Here is a 24,304-nt window from a genome sequence, read left to right on the forward strand (position 1 = left end):
TAGACAGTTATCTAAATGCTAAATAAGAAACTTATTGTACTTTTCATGGCATGCTAATCTTTTGTCTATTTCATCTCCATTATTTGTACTCTTATAGATTTCAGTTGTTGTGGCGGTGATTATATCAAGCCCGGACGGCGCATAGCAGCAAGAAATCACCTCTGAATACTTAACAGAGCTCCGCACAAAAGAGCACACGGCATGCCAATTAAGCACTCTCGGTCCGGAGCCTTTAGGAGTGGACAGTGGTTCAATATTGTCCTGCAGGGGCAGGCCATAGCTTCTTTATGTTGTCTGACTTAAAGCTATTAGTCACCCAAACCTTCACCAATACATCACTTTATACTAATAATTTAATTTCCTTCAGCAGTCGCATTTATAACAGCCTTTGCCTGGAGACGGGATCGCCATTTTTTTAATTGAGTTAGGCCCAGTCGGCGAGTGGTGCCCTTTTGTAGTCATGTCTTAATAAGTTTTAGATGTGTCACATCAAGCGCACGCCAGGAGGCAGATAGGAAGTGCGATTTTTTTAACACTTTGCGGGGCTGTCTCCGTGTAATCTGGGTTCCAGGAACACAACATTTGCGATATAAAGGAGACAAAAAAGGGACGTTTTGCGTCCAGGGTATAGCAAATTGCGTGTGTGGTAAAACGCGTTGACTGAAATATGCTTTCTTAAATTTGTATCCCATTCCTAAAAGACTGGACAGCCCACATCTGTACAGGAGCAGTACTCTGGCTTCTCTGCACAGTGAGGTGGCAGATTTCTCGGGAAGGCAGGCCTTTTGAGTCTGCTGTGTTTTAATGTTAAAACGCGGCGAGGACGGGCAAGGGAAACTGTAATAACTTTGAAGACACGAAAACGGTGTTTTCTTAACGCTCGACTATATTGTGGCGGCCAAGCTCCGTTCGCGCTGTGCATCGCCCTCTCTCCACAGTCCCGCAGAAGTTCCACTCAAAAAGCGATGATCGCAAGTGATCGTGAGAAGGTGAGTGTCGGGAGAGACGCTGTAAGCCCTCGGTGGCAGGTAGTAAGTACGATATCTAACAGGTGACAAGTCCCCAGGACGAGCAGCCAGTTCTGCAGGCGCGTTGTCAGCTTGGAGCTTTTCAAACGGCGACAGGACCCCGGGACAAGGAGTAGAAGAAGAAATCATTAAACTAAACTTCAGAAATACGATGAGTTACTCGGGTTCCTTATTGCGGGTTTAAGCGTGTTTTTCGTTGTCAGTCACTGACTACCTGGGACGCGTCTCCAGCATCAGAATACAAATCAGTAAACTTCTCCAGAAAAAAAATAAATAATTAAACGCCCAGGATTGTAGTCCTTGGGTAGTAATAGCAGAATGAACGCGATTAGAAACAAGAAGCTCCCTTCTCTAACAAGCCTTCGTCGCTGACACGAGGCAGTGAAAGCGCTGTAACTTTTACCTGCACAGGTGTTGCCGACATCGTCGCGCGCCCTACCTTTTTTCCTCGCGATACACCTGAAGCTTTTATTACTAAGCGTCTAGCACCCTTCTTCCTTTCTCTAAAACTTGCACAATTTCTCAATGTCATTTGTTCGATATGTAAGAATATGTAAACGTACCTGCTGAATAATAATAATAAATGTATTTCAGGGTAATTTGCATTGAGGGACAGGTGGGGGCTAATATGAATGCGTCTTACAAAATCATTTAAAATACATTACAGTATGCCTAAAAGGATTAATAATTATAATTTGGTTGTAAATGCAGTCGGCGCGTATATTACTCCTTGTTTCGGGGTAAGAGTAAATACTTGGCATCATTAGGATAGCGAAGATGCGGATTCTGTTATGCTATTTACGCCGTGCGCTCAGCTGGGGGACTTTAAACCTCCGAGAAAGGTCTGCTGTCAGAAATCTGATCTAATCTGCATGTTTGTATCTTAAACAGGGCATGTTATCTGATTCTTTTCTTCTATCAAATCGACAGGAGATACAACCTGGGAAATCCGCAATAAAACAAACTGCGTTCTCAAAAGGTATGTGTGACTTTGTACTCTTGCGTCTGCCTGTTAGCTGCACATTGACTGCCTTTTAATCTGTCAGTTACTGCCTTTCTGTTTTGTCATCTGCTCTATATATTCACTTGTCGCCTGACACTTTTTCAACTCCGGTATACAGTTGGGTCGCAATTAAATATATCAACAAAGCAAAAGGTATCAGCAAAGCAGTACACATTGTGGAGTTATTCCACGTTTAAATTGTAGCAGAAAGGAAAAACCAGACACCCTGAAAAAAAAAGAAACCGTTTGACGTTTTTCATCGTAGTTTTTTTTCTCCCCGGTGTTAAAACAACATATACGTCAGGGAGACGATGCACAGGTGCTTGTTTTCTGTGACAGAAGTAAGGCCTGTTAAAATTGAGCGTTAGATTATTTTTTAAAAAAGTTGATATCAAAAAGTTAAATTATTTCCAGCTTTTACGGCTTTTTTTAATAAATATATGCAGAACTTCTTTGTTCTCCGCGAATATACCTATATATAGTGTGTGTGTGTATATAACTAATCTATTCCTCGGTATAATAAGAGTCACAGGCTGCGGATTAAAGTCATAATCCCTGCACCGAGCAAGGTTTATCATTTCCGCATAACAAAACGCAGGCTATTTACTCTCGGTGTCTGTTTGATGTTATGATGGAAAACACCATGAGATTGTTTCCCAGTGCTGACAACCAAGGCGCCAAAATTGGACGCACAATCCAGAGGCCTAATTTTAAATCATTTTAATTAATAGGAAATATTCTCACTGGAAAATCCCAGAGGCCTGTCACTAAGAGGTCTGAGCATAGACACCAGACGCTTGCTCTTAGACTCTGGAGGTTCGGTCTGTGACCTCCAGGGGACTGGGGGGGCTGATTGCGGGGGGGCGGTCATACCATAAAACATTGGGGGTATTATTGTCTTCAGAGCACCAGAGAGCGCGGAAGACAGCGGGGACATAATATACATATATATGTGTGTGTTTGAAGGCGTGGGGCGCTCTTCTGGGGGCAATTATACTGTAGAAACAAAGTTACAGACTAAAGTGTCTTAAATAAATAAACCCGGCACGGACACGGTGGAGCAGGAGGGCCGGCACAAACTCGCGTGTGCTTGTGAGCGCACTTCTGGCGGGGCGCGCCGGCGCGCTCGACCCCGGGTCCCCGCCACGTGTGCGCGCCTTTGTTCCGGCCCGCAGGCTCCGGCGCGCGGCGGGCGTCTGGTGGTGTGACCCGCGCCGCCATGACCCCCAAAATCTGTCGTGTTGGGCAGCGGCAAATCAAAACACGGCAAACTCACGCACTAGCCGATGACAGCGCGATAAAAAACACGGTGCTTTAGGTTTGCCTCCCATTTTGTTAAGATTTGCCTTGATGTGAGGGATTACAGTCCGTTTATGAAAACAAAGGGCTTCGAATTTAACTTGGTGTCTTTTAAAGGCCTAATCGTTCGTTTTCAAGATGCCTCGGGAGTTCATAAATAGAAGACGGAAATGATAAAACGTTTGTGTCTTTTATCCAAGTACAATTGCAAACATAATCAAAGTGGTAATTATTTTTGTGGGTTTCCAATCTAATCACTTTATAGGAATATAGTCTTTCTGAACTCGTTTGGATAAGAATTCCAATAATGTTAATTAAAAATATATGGGGTAGACAATCCCTCAGTAATTCATTTTATTCATTTTTTTATTTCTGGAGAAAAACAGTAAACGAGACACGTATTACCTGGACGAAAAGACGGCTAGTTTGGTGTATTACAAAAATATACATCTAATAATGCTGAGGATATATTTGTCTTGAGAAATATCAAGATTCTGAAATACTGTACCATACTGCTTTAAGATGAAATACATAAAATAAATGGGTCTTTTTTTTTTTAGAAAAATATAAAAGCAATACTTCGCCAAACAGAGCGGTTACACCTGCAACACGTCAGTAAGGTCCGAGCTGAGTCACCTCACGGGGGAGTTCGCACGTTCTTCTGGCGTGGTCCACTACGGGAGAACCGGGTTCCTGTAAGAGACTCGGGCGTGCCGTGTCATTACTGGGACAAGCGACTGTTGGTAATGGACGGGTGGGTATTGTTCATGTTTACCGGTTATACTCCTTTAGGCCAGAGCTTTGCGATCCGTAATTCGAACCCTTTTCGTTCCTGCTGCTCTGCTGATTGTTTAATGGGCTAATGGCGCCCTTTGATCGTTTTAGCTCTGGAGCTCTCCTAGAGGTTTTTCCTTGATTAAAAACGCGAACTTCTGAATTGCAGCTTTTTAGGGATATAAATAGTTTAAAATGTCTAATTAATCATAATTAAAGTATTAGCTAATGTTAGCTACTGACAGTGTAGCTGGAAAGGAAGCCTAGAGACTTAGGGTTTGTTTGCAACAGGCCACGTTATTAACAATGTGTTCCCTCATGAATCCGGAGAATGCAGATCTAAAAGACATTTCCCTTCCACAAAGAAACAAATATACATGAATTAGCCAACACCATCGTAAACGCAGGGTGTGTTTAAATATACATTTGAATAAATAACCTAAAATAAATATTTCATATAGTTTTCAATTACCATTTCCCTCGTTAAAGTCTGCAGGCTACGCTCTACTAAATGCAAGAGTGCAAACGAAGACCTGAGCTCTCTGGTCTTCACGCTGTGAAATACAGCGCCCCCTGGCGCTCGGCTCCGGGCGTGCACGTTTGGTTATGAATATTTACAATAAAGCTGTTCAGTGAGTCATACAGCAAACACTGGCAGGCTCATGGCCAAGTGTATTCTGGAAAACGTGATGTCCTTTTGATTGGTTTAAATCATTCCAAACTGTCCTCGGTTTGAGACGATCAATTAACACTAAAGAAACGTGCTGAGAACTAAATTGTCACACCACTTATACCAAGGACCGGTGGAGATATTATTATGCATTTCATGTTTAGCAGTTATTTGGGGATCGGCGTTGTGCAGCCAGAATAAAAGCGAGACACCTCGCAGAAAAAAAAATGCCAGGGTGACGTTCCTGTTTTTTTTCTCTCCCTCCTAATTACAGATACGAGTAACGGCTGATGTAACCCGTATATTAGCTGAATCAATGCAATAATCTTGTTCCATCATCGTCTTGGTGTTGATCGAAGCATAGAAAAAGGCAGATACCTTGACTATTTAAATATTTGTGTGTGTGTGTCCTCTGGGGGAGAGCTCAACATCAGTACACTGCTCTTCGGAAGTACAGTAATCACAGGAGGGAGAACCACGCCGCCACGCCTGGTTGCTCCTACAGTCAGAACCGAACCGAACCGAACCGCACCGCACCGGCAGCGCCCGGGTCCTGCAGCCGAGCGCCAAGAGATGTTTTATTCACTGCTGGCTGTCTCCGGCCCGTCTTGCCCCCGCTCGCCGTTTCTTTCCTGCCTCCAAATCACATCTTTTCGTCTGGTGACTTGACAAGCCTCCCAGTGTAGTGAAGTAAAAAAAGGAGGTCAGGTTGCGCCTGAAGGAATGAGGGGCAGCTGTTCGGTGACCAGCTCCCTGTCACACCTACATTTATTCCGAAAGGCGTTCTTTAGCGAGTAATTAATAGGAAATAATGGCATCGCCAGAGGTGCCACATCAGTCTAGAGCGCGTCGCAGTCTAACCGGGACTTTTCACAACTATTATTTTTATTATTTTAAATGACACATAAGTAATGGAACTTGCTATTGAAATTGACATCAGCCACGGCTCCCTACTTCATAATAGCAGACAGTTTGTTAACACTTCGCGGGAGGAAAGGATACAACGGCTCTCGGATGTATAAACAGTCAACTGTGGGCTGTCATTTCGGAAAACACTTTTCCCGTCCGCAAAATAATATTATTCCGCTTTTTTTTATGTCGTTGTAATAAGCACACCCGCCAACGGTTTTTATATTTTCCTTATTACATAAGACACCTTTGAACGGTTCAAGGGTTACGATTTAAATACACACTCCGTATCTCCACTTAACTCCCTTTTGCCGTCTAAATAATATAGTGCTGGCGAATCGCGTGTTTGGAGAAGGGGTTTAATTCGGAAACGCTCAGCACTCCTTGACCGACCTTCGTGCTCACAGCCAGGCGTGAGGCCACAATGCAGTGTCGAGCGTGTGCAAGTGTTTAACTGCGGTTGGAAATTGCGGTGTTGCTCGGGTACACGGATAGACACATAAACTACGATCCCCAACCCGGCTGTGGTGAGGAATTAAATGCATTTAATACAGCTGTAAATAAGATTACACTTCCATGTACTCCTTTCTAATTTACAATATTTTTTTGTCGTTTTGAAATACTAATTATCTAAACGGAGCGCACTACATCGCATTACTCGCCTGCCCAATTAGCGAAGACAATTATTAAAATTCTAGGCCTAATTATGGCTCAATTTAAGGCCGGCAAGCTAGTCTATAATTCAGTAATTAAAATCCTATCTGCCCCCGTGCCTTTAGGGTAGCGCTGAATTGAACCCGTCAGCCGCCGCACTGAACCAAACCAGCCAGGCGTGTTGTGCAACATGACCCCGTATTGTTAAGACTCGTCAACACATTAACCTGAATTCCCTGCAGTCATTGTGATCGGAATTGGCACTTTAAAGAAAGAAAAGAGAGAGAGAAAGAACGGAGAAAAGAAAAGGGGAGCAGGAATGAAAAGCAGTTGGCATTTTATTATCGTACGAGAAACCTACATTAATTAATGGCCTTAGCGGGATGTCAAAAGTTGCCCCGAGCTTTTTAAAGTCTTGATAAAAATGTCTGGTTAATGTAATCTAGAGAAAGTAAGTAGGATTATTACTCATTAACCTTTGGATTTAACTCTAATTATTACTAATGGCAGCAATGTGTTGTAAATGTGTATCTTGTATGAGTATTTTTCTGTTAATGGAGTTGAAATAATACCATTCTGGCTAGACTGTAAAAAAAAACAAACAAGAGCATGGAGACTGGACGTTGGACGTGTGTTTAACAGCAGTGAAGTTTCTGTGGGGCTCTGCTGACATCCTGCTGACCTCTTCCAGCGTTCATGTGTGTGGACACCGACAGCGGGTTTCACCAGCTTACAGCGCATACAGCCGCTGCCGAACGGATCAGCCGAGGCTGCGAAAGATCTGTTTGAGCGGTCAGGACGGCGATTCCTGGGATCGGTCGTGCGCATCGATTTCTGCTGCCTTTTTTGATGGCTGATTGATGTCTTCATTACTCCGGAGCTGTTCTTCCGTGCAAGCATTCCCACTGCGCTCGCCTCTCCTCATAAAAAAAAAGAAAACCTCCTGTTTGCCTGACAACGTCGGGTGTAAATAAAATCACATGACAAAAAACAAAAAGTTCCCCCTTCCAGTCTTCTCGGGAAGCTGACAGGGCGAATTCTGCAAGGTCACCCATTAGGCGGGCCTGACCCGGTGTCTCTTGTCTTCTGCTCCCCTGGCAGGGTGCGTTTTGCCGGTATGTTCTTCCTGCCGTGACCGAGACCGTGTGGAGACTCTTCCCCGCTCCGCGGCCGGCTGCAGAGTCCGCTACCTGTCCGCCGGAACAGGGGGCTTCCGCCCCCCAGAGATGCCTGGGAGTGTGTGCACGCATGCACCAGCACGGAAAGCCGATGAACAGGTACAATAAGCGCCCACATGCCAGCTCTGGCCAGAAAAGGGGGCGATGCACTTCTCTGGGCCGAAGTCTTTGCGCCTGGATGTTCTCTGCTGTGTCCAGGAGTGAATAATTGATGCGAGGATAAAAGTGTGAGTGTTCAGAGGCAGCTCTGCCTGCGCCTCCCCCCACTGAGCATGCCCTGTACCTTGTAAATGGCCTTGCTCGGAGTCTCCTTGGACAGCCGGTTGAAGTGCAAATCTGTGTTCTGACTTGTTCCTTGTGGCTGCCAGCATGTTTCCCTCTTGTCAGCAGCGATTGACTGGCCAGTCTCGCCCTTGTACAGCAACTCTAACAGCTCATTGACAGACCAGTGACACAGCCCGGCCCGATAATGGAAACCTATTGATTTTCCCGGATCTCAGGCACTTCAAAATGACCGGCCAGCTCAGCGTGATCAATGGTCCTGATCTCCGAGTGACGCCCGGCAGCCCTGAAGAAAAGTTATCTGTCGTTGAAGGGGTTTTCTTGTAAACCCTGAGAACTCGGAGGAGAATAAAAATATTCAGGACTCAGTGGAGTGATCACAAGCAGGTGTGAGTGCTCGATAAAAAAAAAAGCCGATTTGCTTCAAGTTTCAAAAGCGTCAATATTGCCGAAGCACTTTTCACTGCTTTGGCAATAGTATATGGACATATATGTGCCAGAAGGCGTTCTTAAAAATAATAGGCCACATAAGGCCGCCGTATTAAAGTGGAAACGTGCCTAAATCATCGTCTATTGCTTTTGCCGACTGGTTTTACCAAACGGGGAAAAAAACGTTTTAGAAAAAAAAAATCACAATGCCATTTTCTCACTTTACAATGCCCACTAATTAACTAACCCAATTCAAATTAATTCGGGGTGGGGGGGCGTATCTTATTTTTCTTCCTTGCAATAGGATTACTGTTATATAGAGTTTTAATAAAGTACCCCCCCCGCCCCCAGGGGAGGCGCCCTGGTGTTCGGGCTGCCGGCAATGGGCTCTGCGCGCCCTGGCCGGCTCCGGCCCCCCTGGCAGATGGCAGGCGAGGGTCCCAGGCCAGGGACGCGCTGCGCTCCCTCCCCAGCAGCTCCAGCGCGCTGCCGCCGGGAGGGAAGGCCCAGTCACGCTGCCGCAATCTCATTAGAACCTATTTATTAACCCCGCATCGCGGCCCCCGGCCTCCGCGGAGAGCGCCTCCTGATGCGGCCAGGGCCGCTAATGAAGCCACCAAACAGCACCATTACTCCCACAGAAGGAGCATTAATGTCCCCCAATTCCCCTCAGACTGACGCGACGGCAATTGGATTGTACAGCTTTGATCATGAGTTTAAATACTGCCCCAGCTAAAATGCTGAACTGCGGGATTAGCCCCCTTTCCACTGATCTTGAGCTAACCCATTGAAAGCGTTTATTAAATTGCAGCTGTTCCAAAATTACCGGGGTGTTATGGTTCTAAAGTTTTTTTAAAAAGTCACTTGAAGTCAGAGTGCTTCAACAATGCCCACATTCACCGTGCGATTCAGGAAGATTGATAAACTGGTTTTGTTTTGATCCTGTCACCGTGTTTACCCACTTGTTTTAAGGGAAATAATTGAGTGAACCAGTAAAACACTTTTAAGTAGTTACTACTTGGAACATCAACAGAAAACTCGGCAAATACCCAAGTAAGCCTGGAAATCTCCCTCATGCAATCAGACTTGCTGCCTGTAAACACCCTCCTCCCCCAGCACACAATGGACTTGCCCACAAAGGACACCCCTGGCCATCAGACAGAATGGTCTTACCTACAACACATGCTGCTGTACAGTCTATTACTGGATTTAAATAATAATACCATTACCTACACCTACAGATGGTAATGCCAATATAAAACATGCAACAACATCTCTCCAATAAAATCAGTGTTTTGCAAACAAGTAAAATCCTTAACACAAAGCAGAAGAAAATTTTACCTTTTTTATTTCAGCAAAGGGGTGCTATATCTACAGCAGGAGGCTGAAGGATTTACACGGTGGATACCGCCATTTCAGTACATCCAAAAATTAAATACAAATGCTTCACTTGTTTTTGTTACACTCACTACTCCGAAACACACACAGTTTATTTTTTGCAATGAAAAAACTAAAACCTTTTATCTTTTTTTTTTAATTTAGCATACAGAATGAAGAAATTTCAGCACCATTACCATGTGGTTTACGTGTATAATTATCTGTAGATGACTCTGTTCATGTTTACCTGCATGTGTCCTGAAACAGTAATCAGAAAGGTAGTTTTCACATAAGGGTTTCTTAATAAGAGGAAATATTATAAAAACAGTATTAAACACCATTACAGAAGAGTTTCCGCCACAGCAAAACAATACAAGTTTGTATTTTTTACTTGCTTAAATGATCTAATAGACATCAACGTCTAATATAATTCAGGAACTTATATCAGTGAAGTCTCACTGTTTGTACCCAGCTAGCCCTGACCCTGAATCCAACAAGCTTTTGTGCAAGCAATATGTGTGTGAACTAAATCAATGCATTTTGAGTTAGTAAAAAATATTTCTATGCTTAGAAAAAAGACAAAATCTTCATACAGTCCTGTAAGTTTTTAAAGGCTGAACAGCATGATCTGTCTTCAGTTTAAATCTTTTTGATGTCGGTCATCGTGTGCTTAATGTGAATTAAAACAGAATTTACACCACATGACTGTTCACTTTATTGAACAGCTTCTGCCTGTACAGTCCGCGAACAAACATCCTGCCAGTGTTTCTGCAAAAGCAGCATCTCGCCGAGCTGCCGCCGCCAGCCTGCCGGGATCTGAGGTACGGGTTGTCTCTTTTGGTAGTGGGTTTGCACTGTCGACTGAAACACAAACTGAGAAAAATGAACGGCCGCCACGCTGGCGTCTACCCCTCACAAAACGGAAAGATCGCGTGAAACCCCGCCAAAAACGCACTCGCTTTCGAAATCGGCTCTCGACGCCAGTAAGGCCGAGCTACGCAGCCCACAAACCCATCGCTGTCCACTTCCTCTTCCTCAAGACATCTTAGAACAGCCTTCTATTAGTAATTGTACAGTTCTTGTAAAAGGACAATAAGACGCCTCTATAAAAAGGGAAGGTAATGTCTGTCCGCATCATAAAAAATTATATTTATATGTATATTTTATGTATACTATGTACATATGCACACTGATGTGGCTCAGTAGCTCTCTGCTCAGGAGGCGGCCTGTGGCACCAGCAGGGGCGAGGGCTCGGGCAGGGCGGGCACGTCTGTGGGCAGCGAGGTGACCTCCACCATGCCGGCCCCCGTCCTGGGGACGCTGGTGTTCATGAGGTGCCGCTGCAGGTGTTTGATCCAGTCCTCCTGCACCGACAGCGGGCCCTGGAACACCAGGTCGCAGAACCTGCTCCGTGGGGGGAGGGAGGGAAGAAAGGAAGAAGAAAAAAAAAAGAGCAGTCACGTGGCCGGAATTCGCAAGAACGCCGCGGGTCCGAGCCCCGCTCCCCTCCCCTGCGGCCCCCTGCCCCGCTCGCCAGGTGTCTCGGCCCCCACCTCCCCTCCTTCTACAGGAGCAGGAGCGCTGGGGAGCCACCGAACTAAGGGAGCTAACTCTGGCAGCTCTGGGCCTGCAGTGGTGCAGCGGTTCTGTTCCAAACGACCTCTGGATCGAACTGCGCTCCCATGCAGGCAAGTATTCCAGGTCATCAGAAAGTGGCGAGCTGATGGGTACCCATACAACCTGTGAGACTGGAGCTGGAGACCACAGTGCGACACCAAAAAGATGTCCCACTGATGTCCTGGGATTGGAACAGCCGGGGGAGAGAGGCTGCCAGACGGGCACACTATCCTCTTTCAGCCCTGTGGTGCCTGAAGCGATAGAACTGCAAGTGCTGAAGCTTTACCTGCTGCTACGCTTGTTGTTTTGTACGTGTGCAGTATCTACTGAATGAAAATATATCCGGGGCTCCGCAACATGACCTGAAACCACACTCTCCCGTCTCACTTGAAGGTCATATTTTACTGCCACCTCATGGTCATTCTGTTTCCCTGCGCTGAAAGCTGCTCAGTGCGAAGACCAAGGTCAGAAGCACAGCAATACCTGCACGTCAGCCTGTATATTTCGTCCGCCGTGTGGGGCAGCGGGAAGACCTTCTTCTTCGGCCCCGGCCTCGACCGAGGTTTCTTCTGCTTGCAGTCATAAGCTACAAGAAAAGTGTTTTTTTTTTGGGGGGGAAAAAGAAATTAGGAACCCAGCCACATTGTTGAAGCTAATACCCCGTCTGCATTCAAGACACACCTGGATAAGACCGCTGGATGAATTACCCTCTATCTAGCAAACAGAGCAGCCCCAGAGGGTCTGAAGGGCCCTCCTACAAGAAACCTCGCTCTCCTTTGACCCGGTACATTTAAACCACGGTCCTACAGAATTCTGTTCTACAGAAGCAACGCTCGCTACGCTTTTTAGTTTTTATCCCCCCAGACCGTCGTCTCACAGCTCAGTAAAGTAGACCGAGGCCGGACAGGTCTTAACGCTCCGCGAGAGCCGCTGCGGTGGAGACTCTTACTGGTTCCTTCCAGGAGCGCCGCCCGTTTCCTCCTCGCGTACGCCCGCAGGTGGTTGGACAGGCTGACCGCGCTGGGGAACGTGGTGTTGCAGTGCACGCACACTTTCTTATTGAGCTCGTTTTTCTCTGAGACAAAAACAAAACAAAAATCCGGCATGTTAAATCTTAAAATATTAAAGATGGATTTCATCACAAAAAAATAAATAAAATCAGAGCATAAGCACATCAAAGCTCTGGCAAGCATTCCAGTTCTCTCAACGTACCCAAACTACAAACGCCTTGAACATTCACACAAGTCCCTACATTAAAATCCTAGGTTTATTTTTTTAAACTTGGTTAGCGGTTTTTCTTTCATGTTCATTACTCGTGTGGCCACAGTCCCCTTCTCACGTCTGACTGAGTCTTCTCCATCTGTATTTCAAAACACAAACCTTTTGAACAACAACTGCTCACTGTAAGACGACCAATTTCGACTCTCTCACTGTAATTATCATTTACACTGCTTTTATTCAACGTAAGGATGGTATTATTTAGGGAAATCTAACAGAGCACACAGATTAACAAGTTAAACTGCAATTCCCTGTCTGCTTCAATGCTGCTTTCCATCTGTTTTTTTAGATTTCGTTTTACACGGGGAATCATTACGATACAAAAAAAGAAAAAACAAAAGATGACATTTGAGGAAGTGCTAAACTGTTCATTGCAATCTGCAAATTCTCCTGATGTGTGACTGACGCATGTCAACGTTGCACGTCACACATCAACAGGAAAAGGCAAAAACGTTTCAGGGACAGAAAAAGGGATTTAAACGAGGGAGCGGTGTGCGTTTTCGAAAGATAAACTTTAAAGTTCGTCTTCTGCAAACCCCCCCCGGGCCCCATTCCCAGGCCAGCGAGCTGCTTAGCGTAGGGAGGGACGAATCCCAGGGGAAGGACAGGGGCAGCAGCAGGCTGGACAGGACTGTCCTGCACACCCGCACCTCCCCATCACGGGGAAAAGTCCTAAAACACAGAACATGAAAGCAAGCACGCCGAGTCAGCTGGGGATGGCAAATGAGAGGGGTGTAATAAAAACCGATGCCACACTTTCAAATGAATAACTGGAGACTCATGGGAGCACACCACAAGAGGCCCACTGCAGTGCTCGTGCTGGGTGGGATTGCGTCGGGGATTCAGGATGGCCCCCTTCTCCGTGGCTCTTCCATGGACCGGCATCCCAGTCCTGCCGTCCGGGACTCCGGGACAAGCAGCCTCACCAGGAGAGGAGCCGGCTGAGCCCGGATACCGGGAAGGGACGGGCTGCTCTCCGGTAACGTGCGGAAGATGTGATCGACGGGAGCAGACGCGCGCAGGAGTGCGCGGAGCAGGGGACACCAGGCACTCGAGGATGCCGGCCGGGATGACGGAAAAAGATGGAATGCTACAGGGTGTTTTTGGAAAACCAGCAACGACGACAAGAATCAGGGACTCAAAAAAACGTTGCTTGCTTTAGCACCTGCTGAAAACCTGGAAATCTTTAGCTGTCTTAATGATGGGCTAAATAAAGGCAGTTACATGAAGACAGCCTGCTGGTCCGTTTATTATGTCCATACAAAGGCAAAAGAACATGCTACAGGCTGTTCGCACAGTGCTGAGGTTTCTCCTACACATCTGAGAACAACTCTCCAGACGTGTATTTAAAAGCACTCATCTTCAGCACAGCCCTTATAAACAAGAGACGGGAAGCACAAAGGAAATTAATAATAAAAATACACACATCTCCACACACCAGTGGCATTCTGACCTGAATTTAGAAATACATTTTGTAATTGGGTGTACAATGGAACTGTCTATTTAGCAAGTAATTTGTTTTATGCTCACTAGCGGTCAGACTGTCCAGTCCTGTGCAAGATCTGTGAAACATGAGCCACAAATTGCTGTCACAAGTTAACCTTTCATATCAAAGACACAGGATTTCGATAAATAGTGAAGCTGCCACTGCTGGGCAATATCCAGCTTTAAAGGCTTTTCTTCTGAACACTGATATTCAGACCAACTCTCTTATCTGGACAGGTGTATACCACAGGTGAGAACAAAGCACTGATGTGGCCCCACCCAACATCAAAGTATTCAAAGGCTTTTAATCCCAATTTTAAATAAAGCTGATGATGCCTGTTTTTTTATGTACACATCACATAATTTACCCAATCGCCACATTTTGATTTCTGGTGGTTATTTCACCCTAACAAACCACTGGTGATTTTGAGGTTACATAGTAATCCCTCCCATCACACACAAAAAAGAACTTTAGAAAGATTTAAAACTACACTACCTTAATGAAAATGTGCAACTCAAAATAAAGTCCTGTAAACAATGAAAGCTGTCAAGGTGTTAAAATATACTAAACAGCTGTGAGATGAGACTCTTTGTTTAATGCTGCGGTATGCTCATTACGATTGATGTGCGTGCTATAATGCAAATTAATTATTGGAGCTTCTGGTTCCCTTGTCTTCGTGCGAAACAAAAGAACAATCAGCTTAACATCTGAAATAACACAGGGAGAGCGCTCATTACTAGATTCTCAGGTGCAATCCTTCAAGCTAGTACTAACACAGCCTCCTTCAGTCTGAAAGCCATCATCACTCGTCTACCAAACACAAAACCCTCGATGTTCTGGTGCTGTAACTCAGAGGTCCAACACTGAGCTCATGACACCTCCCTTGTCTTTACATGAGCGCTGCACTGCACTATGGGAATGAAGGAACTAAACACTGCTTCTTCGTCCTTTCCTTCAGGACCCCACAAGGGGACCGATGAGGTACAACCACGCAACCCAGAAACCTGAACACGCACAGCCCTTTGTTGATTAATAATAAAATTCTGTTCACTTGTAGTGCTTCAAGACACATTCTCCATCTCCAAACCTTCTCAGAAAAGCCAGGCCATGACCTGTTGGCTTCCTTTCCGTGGCAACATGGGGCACCCTGACGATCACAGGGCATCAAATGCCTGTGAAACACTCCGAAAGAATGCAGGACGCTTTAATTCATCTCGATAATTACAGCCACGCCGCACGTCTCCATTTAAAAAGACAAAATACTTGTCCGATAATGTCCTTTCACTGGTCACCTAACGACCCCAGAACCAGCAGGACAGAATATGAGATGATCCAGCAGGAAAAGGCTCAAGATTTCAATGGCTTACAGCTAATCTAACATTAAAATGTGATCCAAATAGAATCCTAGAATGAGAAAACGTGTGGCTTGTTAAGAGCATGAGACACCTTTTTTTTTGCCCGGCTTGGAAGACATTCATGTGCTTTGCGGAGGTGCCCAGGTGTGTTCCTTACCTGGCTGCCAGGTGAGCTCGGTTTTCACCGTTGTCCCAGTGCTGCCATCTTTGGGAGGCGAGGCAGCGAGCCGCTTCCTCGCGGTCTGGGAGCGATTCTTGCACATCTCCATCTCCTCGTCCTGTCTCCTCTTCTTCAGGAGCTCGATCAGAGTGCTCGACGGAGAGCCCTTCTCCTCGGGGTTGGCCTCTGTCCGCTGTTTTTCCGAGCCCTCCTCCTCCTGCCGCGCCACCGCCGCGCCCCACGCCTTCCCGTCTTGGCCGGTGTGCTGGATTTTCACCGGTATCCCGGTGGGCGACAGGAACAGGCCGTCACTGCTGGCGAACTTCTGGGACACGAAGGGCCGGGAGAAGAAGCGCTTCTTGCTGAGCACCTGTAAGAGGTGCTTGTACTCCTCCTCGTCCTGCATCATCTCGTTGAGGATGCAGACGGGGGATTTGCTGGTGCTGGAGATGGTCTTCCCGATCCGCTTCAGGTGGCCCCGGACGTGATTGGACAGGCCGGTCTTCGTGTCGAACCAGCCCCCGCAGAGGGGGCAGGTGTGCTCCGTCTGCGACTCGGGCTTGTCCACTGGCGAAACACGAGAGAGAGAGTCAACGCAGGAACTCAACACAAGATCTCACACTGGCAAAACCAGACCTGGACGCAGGAGGAGACTGTTTGGCCCATTTTGTCCACATGGTAGTCACATGGCTAATTGATCTGAGGATCTCACCCAGCTGTTTCTTAAATGAACACAGAGTACTGGCTTCAACAACATGGATGTGTAGTTTCTTCCATAGTCCCACATCTATTTGGGTAAAGAAGTGCGACCTTTTCTCCGTTTTAAGTGCAATTCCACATACTTTTCACCCGTTTCCTCTGGTTCAGGTTTCACCATTATCTGAAGACATTTGCTGGGTTGACTTTGCCAAAAATAACATGAAGTCTGTTGCGAATTCAACAGCATACAGTAAGAGATCATAGAATTCAATCCAATATACAGCAAGACAATGGGACCAGCTAAATTATCAGATTTAACATTTTATTATTTGTGTTCAAATCACGCCGATATAAATCTGTACACAGATGGTACCGATACCTAACAGCACAGAACAAAAGCCTGCGCTATGTTACATGTTACACAGAAGAACGGCTTTATCAGGAAAAGCAATTCTTTAAATTGCATCACTCTCCAGGCAAACTAGTCAAGCCACACATCTTAAATACAACCCCAAAACATCCAGTTAGATGTAACAATAAATGGGGAAGAAAGCAAAACCACATTGAAAGCATTTACCTTTTTTAATGCGCCTCACTGCAGTGATTTTCCTCCGGATGCGCGGCTTCCTGTCCTGAGAAGCGACCTGCTCTGGCGACACGACGTGGCGCGCGTCGTAGCTCAGCCCCACCCTGTGGAGATGCCCGCGGACGTGGTTGGACAGGCCGACCCCCGACTCGAACAGCGCGGGGCAGTACGGGCACGACTTCCTCTCCGTCGTGAAGGGGGACACATCAAACGTGGGATAGGCTTCGCTGTGCAGCGCCAAGCCGGATTCGGGCGCCTCTTCACAGACTTCGGTTTCGATACACTCCTCCTTGACCCTGACTTTCTGGATGGCATTTGTGTCTTTTTCAGCGCTGCCACCACTCTTTTCAAACACGTGGCTGGTCGGGCCCCTCTCGTCTTTAGACGAGGTAAACCTCTGTCTACGGATAAAATAGTTCCTAGCGTACGGGTTTTGCTCATTTTCATTACAATCCAAGAAGTTTGCCGTAGCCTCGCTGGTATAGTCGCTGAAGTCGTAGTTGTCTTCCCCAGGGTCCTCGGCCCCATCATTCTGCTTCTGATTTTGTTCGGGTTTGGGCAGGATGGCGAGAGTGACCTTTTCCGCAGCATCTGAATAGGGAGATGTCATTTTCCTTTTGTTAGGAGACTTCCTGCTGACCGACCTCACCCCCCCTAAGTTCCTGCTATCAGAATCCTCACTGTCTCCTTGGCTGTGGTCGGAGTCGTAACTAGGAAAGTAGATGCTGCCGGACTTTTCCATTTTGGGGGCTTGTAACTTGTAACTGTTGGTGTGTGAGCTCTGCTTTTCCAGGTTCATTGGAAACATGCCTCCATAGTCATGCTCCCCATCGCTGTCTTCTGCATACGGAAGACCTGTTGTAACGTCAATTTTCTCGTTCTGTTGAAAGAACAACTTGTTCTGCTTTTCGTTCTTGCGAGAAGATGACAACTGGCTCGCAGCATTGCTAAGACTCCATTTGGTCAGTTTAGAGTTCAAAATGCCTTTCCTGGCTTTCTGCATGTTTTTGTTCTTTCTGAACAGGTCAGAGAAACCATCTGACAAGAAGGGTGTTTCTGACCGGTTCCTGAAAGCTGGCTTCTCCATGCAGAACTTTGGCTTCAACTGTAATCTCGGCAACTCCATTTTTTGCGACTTCCCTGCAAACTTCTGCTGCTCAAATGCTGGGGCTGCATAGTCAATTTTTTTGCCATACGGTGGACAATCATGCTCTTCGTGATATTGCTGCTGATGGATAAGCTCAACGTGTTTTTTCAGAACGTTTTTGTTCAGAGTGCTGAAAGGGCATATTTTACAAGCATAGGAGACAGATTTTTGGGAACGGCTTAATAAACCATACTTGGCTGCTAACTTCTGACCTTTTGTGTAATTCTTCTGCATGAATATATAAGTGGGCTTCAGTGTTGCACTGTGGGCACTGACCTGGTGACACTCCAGTTCATTCTCTGTCACTGCCATGAAGTTGCACTCGTCACAACAGTAATACCTTTTATCCTTCTCATGCGTTTTGGCATGCTGAACAAAGGTTTTGGGGCAATTTGTTCCAAAAACACACTGTGGGCACTGTAATCTTGCATTCCTGCCTTCGTCCTGCAGTTCATTCATTCCTTTTATTTCCTCCATTAGCTTCTCCCTCCTCTCCTGGTGAATGATCATGTGTTTCAGCAGAGAGTTGCGGTCGCGGAAGGAACGCCCACACTCCCTGCATATGAAGGGCCTTGGCACATTAACATGACGGAACTGATTATTTCCATCTAAGTGATACATCATATGCCTATGCAAATGCTTCTTCTCTTTAAAATTCACATTGCACTTTGTGCAAGGGAAAAACGAGGGCTCCTGCTCAGCCCCCAGGCCTGCTGATGGCTCGGTCTTTATTGGTTTCAGTTTGCCTCCTGCAATGGGAAGGCCTTCCGTCTCATCGTCGTCATTTTCATCCAGATGGTTTTTTGCCGGCGAACTTAAAATCAGCTGTTTGATGGCTTCGACGGTTTCACTGGGATAGTTCTCGCCTGACTTGACAGACGACTCTGCGTTGGGTTTTTTCCTTAAGGAATGCACCTTCTTATGGGAAACAGTGTTTTGAAAGCCCTCCTCATACTCTGGGGCACCATCCATTTTCGATCTTTTGGAGGCGTGGTTCAAGTCAGACCAAACGTTCTCAGAAATGTCGTCCATCTCTACAATGTCCATCTTACGCTTCCTCCTCCTCTGGCCACTAGGCTGAGGTGGGGCTTCTTCCTCCTTCTCCATGTCGTTCTCATCGTCTTCCCACAGAAACCGCATGAACTCCTTCTGAGGGTCCCAGTTCAGGTCATGGCTTTCGTATTCATCCGAGGAGCTTTCGGAAGACTCTAGAGAGAAGTCCCATGTACTCCCATGGTTCACTTCCTGCCGGGTCTGTGTGTGGGTGATGGGCGTTTCGTCGGACGTCTCCTCGGACAGAACGGTGTCCCCCGCCTTGGACTGCTCTTCCACGTCGCACTTCTTTGCCCGGCCATCTTTCTGCGTGGTCAGTGAGTCAGGGATAAATCCCTTCCCTGCTGGCTGTGCAGTCTTCTTAGTGTCCAATTTTGTAGGCATCTCATGTTCATTAGGTGGCTGCAAAACGTGAGGGCTGGAGGTCTTTGACGATGGCTCTGTAGCTTGGGTGTTACTCAGCGACACACTGGCTTTCTTTAGGGTGCACAGCTTATCTGAGGTGGTGTGCGAAACAGGTCCATTAACAACGGTTTCTGAAGGCAAGGTACGCTCTGCAACGGAAGCAGCAGGGGCACTACTATGTACAAATAGAGCTGGCTGGGCTCCATTTAAGGGTTTTTCATAAATGTCTGAGGACAGCTGCTCCGGCAGACATGAAGCATTGTTCTTCAGAGATGATGTCTGAGTCTTTAATGACACCTGAGTGATATCTGTACTGTCACACGCAGAGTCTGGATTGGGCTCCTCGTTGGCTTCCTGCTTCAGATCAGCCATTCTTGCAGTTACTTCTGTAAAAAAAAAAGAACAAAACGTAACCGCAGATTAAAATGTGCTCGTCACCAGCCAGTGCAATTCACAAACTCTCTTTACATGCTTCTGCAAGCCATTATTTACACCAAACCATTGATACTCCTAAGAAAAAAAAAATCATTTTCAGCTTTGCATTATTTTGCACGGCAAAACAATATTATCTTTTTAACTAATACTTCAGCGCCTCGTTTCTCAGAAAACAGACTTGCATTGTTCCCATCACATTATTATTCAACACCCATTTTCGCCATCTCCATTCATAACGTACCCTGCTGTTAGCCCTGAATACTCCTGCGAGGACTTTAATTACAAGAACATAAGGAATCCACACCTTTGGGTTACAACCTTCCTGCTTCTGCCTTTAAAACTCTCAGCTGTTGCTAAAATTGACCAATTTCCATGGGAACAAAGTACACCTCCAATGAGATCATATTCCATCTTATCACTCTAAAATGGTGATAAAACAGCTCCCAGCACGAGCCTCTTGTAAGGATCCAAGTATTTAACACAAGTGGGGACATACAAACAGGCGTTAGAAAGCAGGACAGATTAACCGGTGCATCAGGAAGAAGATGAGGTCGCAACGTAAAGATTTAAAAAAATAAAATGTGGCTTCACCACTGCACAGACAACAGAAACTTCGTAAAAGCCGTAATGACTTTCTAACGAGCCCTCACAGCACCAGATTAAGCCGACTGAGCTAGGTGAGGTGATGATTTCAAGTTTGTGTTTTTTTAATGTCCAAGCTTGTTATCGTCACACAGCTAGACAAATGTATGCTCAGTCGATCTGACATCCTATACTAGCTTTTCTCAACAGGAAGCAACGTTGCTAACGAAGTGGTAAATTCAGTGTTAATGAGTGGCTTCACTGTTACCACCTCAGAGGTAAAACCTTCCGTGCTCCATATTCCACCCATCTGTTCTGGTGTTAGGGGTTCTGAGGAGGAACAGACGCTTCGCATTTAAAGCAAACTTCACTGCTACCCTCTGAACAGCAGGGAGGCAAGCCATCCGAATATTATGTCTGCTCTCAAATTACAGACCTCATTAACGGGCTTGCTATTCAGAAGCCTGCACAAGTTAACATCCTGCTTCCATGCGCACCGAACCACAGGGCTGCGATTTATTCATTTATTTATAGATTTATTTATTGAGCCGTTTTTCAAAATTAGCGCTTTGCTTGAACAAAGATGATTATCCCGGGTTTTTTTTTGTTGGACCGGTGATCAGCAGTTCAAGCCTGACACGTTAGAATTAACGTTAGAGGCAATTGATACAAATGAGGCGCTTCGTGTTGTGATAAATGAAAACGTAAAGGGGTTACTCTTTCATAGTATTACATTACTCCATAATGTAATATTCGAATATTCCAGTTTATAAAATGAACTTGGCGCACAACTGTTTTTAAACGTTGGCAGGGCTTGAAAGCACCTGTGATTACGCGCTGCAGACACACAACGGCGACGAGCTCCACGATGTCACACTCATCTGCTCTGTAGCGCGAGCAGCACACCGCTAGCCGGCCCGGAACTCGACTTCTTTCAGATTTACATCATGTCCTGCAGTCCTCCCCAGCGCCAGGCTCACCTCTGCCATGGGGCGCCGCAAAGGAGAGAGCAAATGTCATTCAAAAAGGCCGTGGCTCCACAGCACCACCACCGATAATGCCCCTCCAAAAAAGTCCTGTTTGTTCATTACGGCTGATCCTGGCATGTCAGGAAACCAGGAGGAGAAATGCGAACGCAATACAGGCTCCTTGGCTGAAGTGTTATTCTCACCGAGAAATCTGTAGCTTTATCTCTGGTCACTTCAGGCTCGGACACAAACACCTGGCTTGCACAGGAGCCCGATTAGACCTGCACATGCCAGAATTATTTTTGCTTTCACCAGATTTGGAGAAGGGAGCTACGAGACCTGTGAAGGTAGATGGTGCAGACAAAATGTATTGTTCTTCCAGGGGAGATATCTGCTCCTCCCACCCACTCTACAACCCCGCCTGCCATTTGCAGACCACTGCACGTCTTCCCAACTTGGGAATCTCAGATGTCAGTGTTTTTTTTTCTTCAAACTATCAGCACTTGCAGTAACACCCATATTACACTTCATCTTGAGGTTACTGCAGAAAAAATGAGGTGATAATTGCATATTATCATAATTATTCTGTAATCCCTCAGAGCAAGCATCCTGGGATATTCAATAATAAAAAAGCAAGTATGAACTGCCTGTCATTAATCCCTAACCAACATCATAGCTTAGAAAGATTACCATTGCCATATCAGGAACAAAGGTTTCTGGTTTTCAACAACCAGTTAAGTGTACCATGCTGAAACAACTGTGATAGAATCAAAACACCATCAGAAAAACAAACACAATCACAAGAAACATTAAAAATCCTGTTGTCCTCACCTCCCTGTTTCTATTTTATTCTTAGAAGCAGTTTATGACTCCAGTACAGCTTTTCTACTGTATATAATAGTGTGGTGTGACATGAACATTAGGCAGTGCCTTATTTGTTTCTTAAAAGAGTTTATCCATTGAGCTGGGACTCATGAGAGGAAGAATATATCAGGCTATACTTCATAACACAACAAACGTCTGACAGCTACAGTGCTCTCCTTTGTAATAACCAATAATTAAAATTATTATTAATTAATGTACCGAAAAACACTTTAGAAAAAAAGTACAATTTCAAAATCACAGAAATGGAGGAAGAAAATCCGATGGAGTGGTGGCATTTTCCTCATGGTTCACGGTGAAAAACCAAGAGAGAGAGAGATGTTTACAGCCTGGAAGGATAGAGCTGATTCAGTGTGTCAGAATGCATGCAAACACGCCAAAGCACAGCAAGGACAGCAATCAGTCCTGTTGTCTTTCTACCAGACCGGCAGCTCCGTGGGCACAGCAGGGAATACCACCGGGGTCAGATACTCTTCCTCGCCCAAACGGCACAGCTCAGTCACGGGAGACTGTCCAGCAACAGCCTCTGAAGGTCGGAGGAGCTTCGATTGCAAGCCTCCAGAAGGAGATCGTTTCACGTGCGGTCCTACTAAAGCCCAGTACTCAAGAGGGCGGCTGTTCCAACACCAGAGGAAAAGATCTCCAGCGCATTCATTCATCATGAAAGAGGTGCTTCACGTTTCTCCTCAACCTCATTCACAGCACCGGTAACGGCCGCCTCCAGGAATGGTGCCAATTGCTGCCAACTGGTTGAGAGCTTGACAAAGTTATTATGCTTGGCGGTGCTGAATCCTCTTCCAGCTCCCAAATCAAATAAGACGAGGAAAGGCTCCTGCTACGATGAAAAAGACACAGCGGCTCGCACCGCTTGAAGAAGTAAGCTTTCTAAAAGTGTTACAGTAGAAAACGAATGGAAAAAAACAAATCACACACCACAATAAAATACACTTTCATAACAGACTTTCTCTCCTTTTGAGAGGTCGCGTGTTCGGCTGTTTGTGACAAGATCTTAGGCAGAATCACCCGTCCTCTCATCTGCAGCAATAACCTGACCGTCCGAAGCCTTCGGGAACTGAACACGTCTCGTTTCCGCTCGAAGCTTCCACGGATCCTGCTGCTTTGTGCTCAGAGGCCGCCCGAAGACACGCCCGAAGACACGCGCCCCCCCCGGGCCTGCGTTTCGGTACTCCGTCCCCAGAGGCCCTGGCGTCTTGTGTTCTACCCACGTTTCTTAACTACTCTCCCTATTCAATAAACTACAGAACCGTAATGCAACGGCAGGGACTCAACGTCGGCGAACTTGACATTCGCCATTCGGTCTGACCGCCAGGGTCTTTAATGGAAGAAGAGCACAGCAGGATGATGACAATCTAATTCCCAAGTGAGCCTCTCCCTGCCCCCTGCCCAAGAACCCAATATCCGCGTCTCAGCGTGGACTTGTTTTTATATTGTAATGAACACTCCTCGTTCTGTGTCAGCAGCTGGACACGACTCACCCACTGTTTTATCACCCTTGTCATTACCGTGGGGCTGCTGATCACAGAAGCAGATAGAGAAAGTGCAGGCATCCTCTGTATCTGGAGGAGGAATCACGTTGCCGATTTTAGCAGATTGTTATTTGCTTGTGACTACTGTTAGCTTTAGATGATCAATGTTATTTTAATTAAATTTCCATTCATAGTTTAATTACCATATAAGGGAGGGTTATCCATGTCTTTTAACCATACATATTGTAGTATGTTATGAGATGGTCTAGGGGTGGACTTGGTTACATGTCAATATAACTGTTTGCGATTGGTTCTCTGCACCGAACCCTCTTGAATGTCGAGACCCTTCTGATATCCAAGGCTGAAGCTAACATCTGGAGTAATTAACTGTGAAAGCCATTAAGAAACGTCCCACACATATCTAGCTAAGACACTTATATTGATTGTTTAAGTGACTCTTCTGTTTTGTTCCTGTCAAAAAGAGTTTGACACTTCTGCCTTAGAACAATAAATTAATAACAAACAGGGCCCTGCCCAAATTCTGGCTTAACTATAAGAATA

The 24,304-nt window shown here is 46.0% G+C and overlaps 1 protein-coding gene and 1 long non-coding RNA gene across 3 annotated transcripts in view; one reads left to right on the forward strand and one right to left on the reverse strand.

The window, feature by feature from the left end:
• The first annotated feature begins 229 nt into the window (after window positions 1-229).
• On the forward strand, window positions 230-9,051 carry LOC148651718 (uncharacterized). Its single transcript, XR_015925143.1, has 4 exons — window positions 230-989; window positions 1,959-2,007; window positions 3,891-4,084; window positions 7,439-9,051. It is a non-coding gene; the product is annotated as an uncharacterized LOC148651718 (long non-coding RNA).
• A 506-nt stretch (window positions 9,052-9,557) lies between these two features.
• Window positions 9,558-24,304, reverse strand: part of znf644b (zinc finger protein 644b) — a 31,619-nt gene continuing 16,872 nt past the window's right edge. For both annotated transcript variants that reach the window (XM_088597704.1, XM_088597705.1), the window contains 5 exons: window positions 16,776-19,775; window positions 15,497-16,066; window positions 12,170-12,295; window positions 11,704-11,806; window positions 9,558-11,007 (listed from right to left, as the gene is read on the reverse strand). In XM_088597704.1, coding sequence (XP_088453830.1) covers window positions 10,818-11,007; window positions 11,704-11,806; window positions 12,170-12,295; window positions 15,497-16,066; window positions 16,776-19,775 — 3,989 coding nt within the window. In that variant the 3' untranslated portion in view covers window positions 9,558-10,817. The remainder of the gene's footprint in view (window positions 11,008-11,703; window positions 11,807-12,169; window positions 12,296-15,496; window positions 16,067-16,775; window positions 19,776-24,304) is intronic.

Source organism: Lepisosteus platostomus, chromosome 11 (assembly GCF_059453375.1).
Source record: "Lepisosteus platostomus isolate fLepPlt1 chromosome 11, fLepPlt1.hap1, whole genome shotgun sequence".
NCBI classification, from domain to species: domain Eukaryota; kingdom Metazoa; phylum Chordata; class Actinopteri; order Semionotiformes; family Lepisosteidae; genus Lepisosteus; species Lepisosteus platostomus.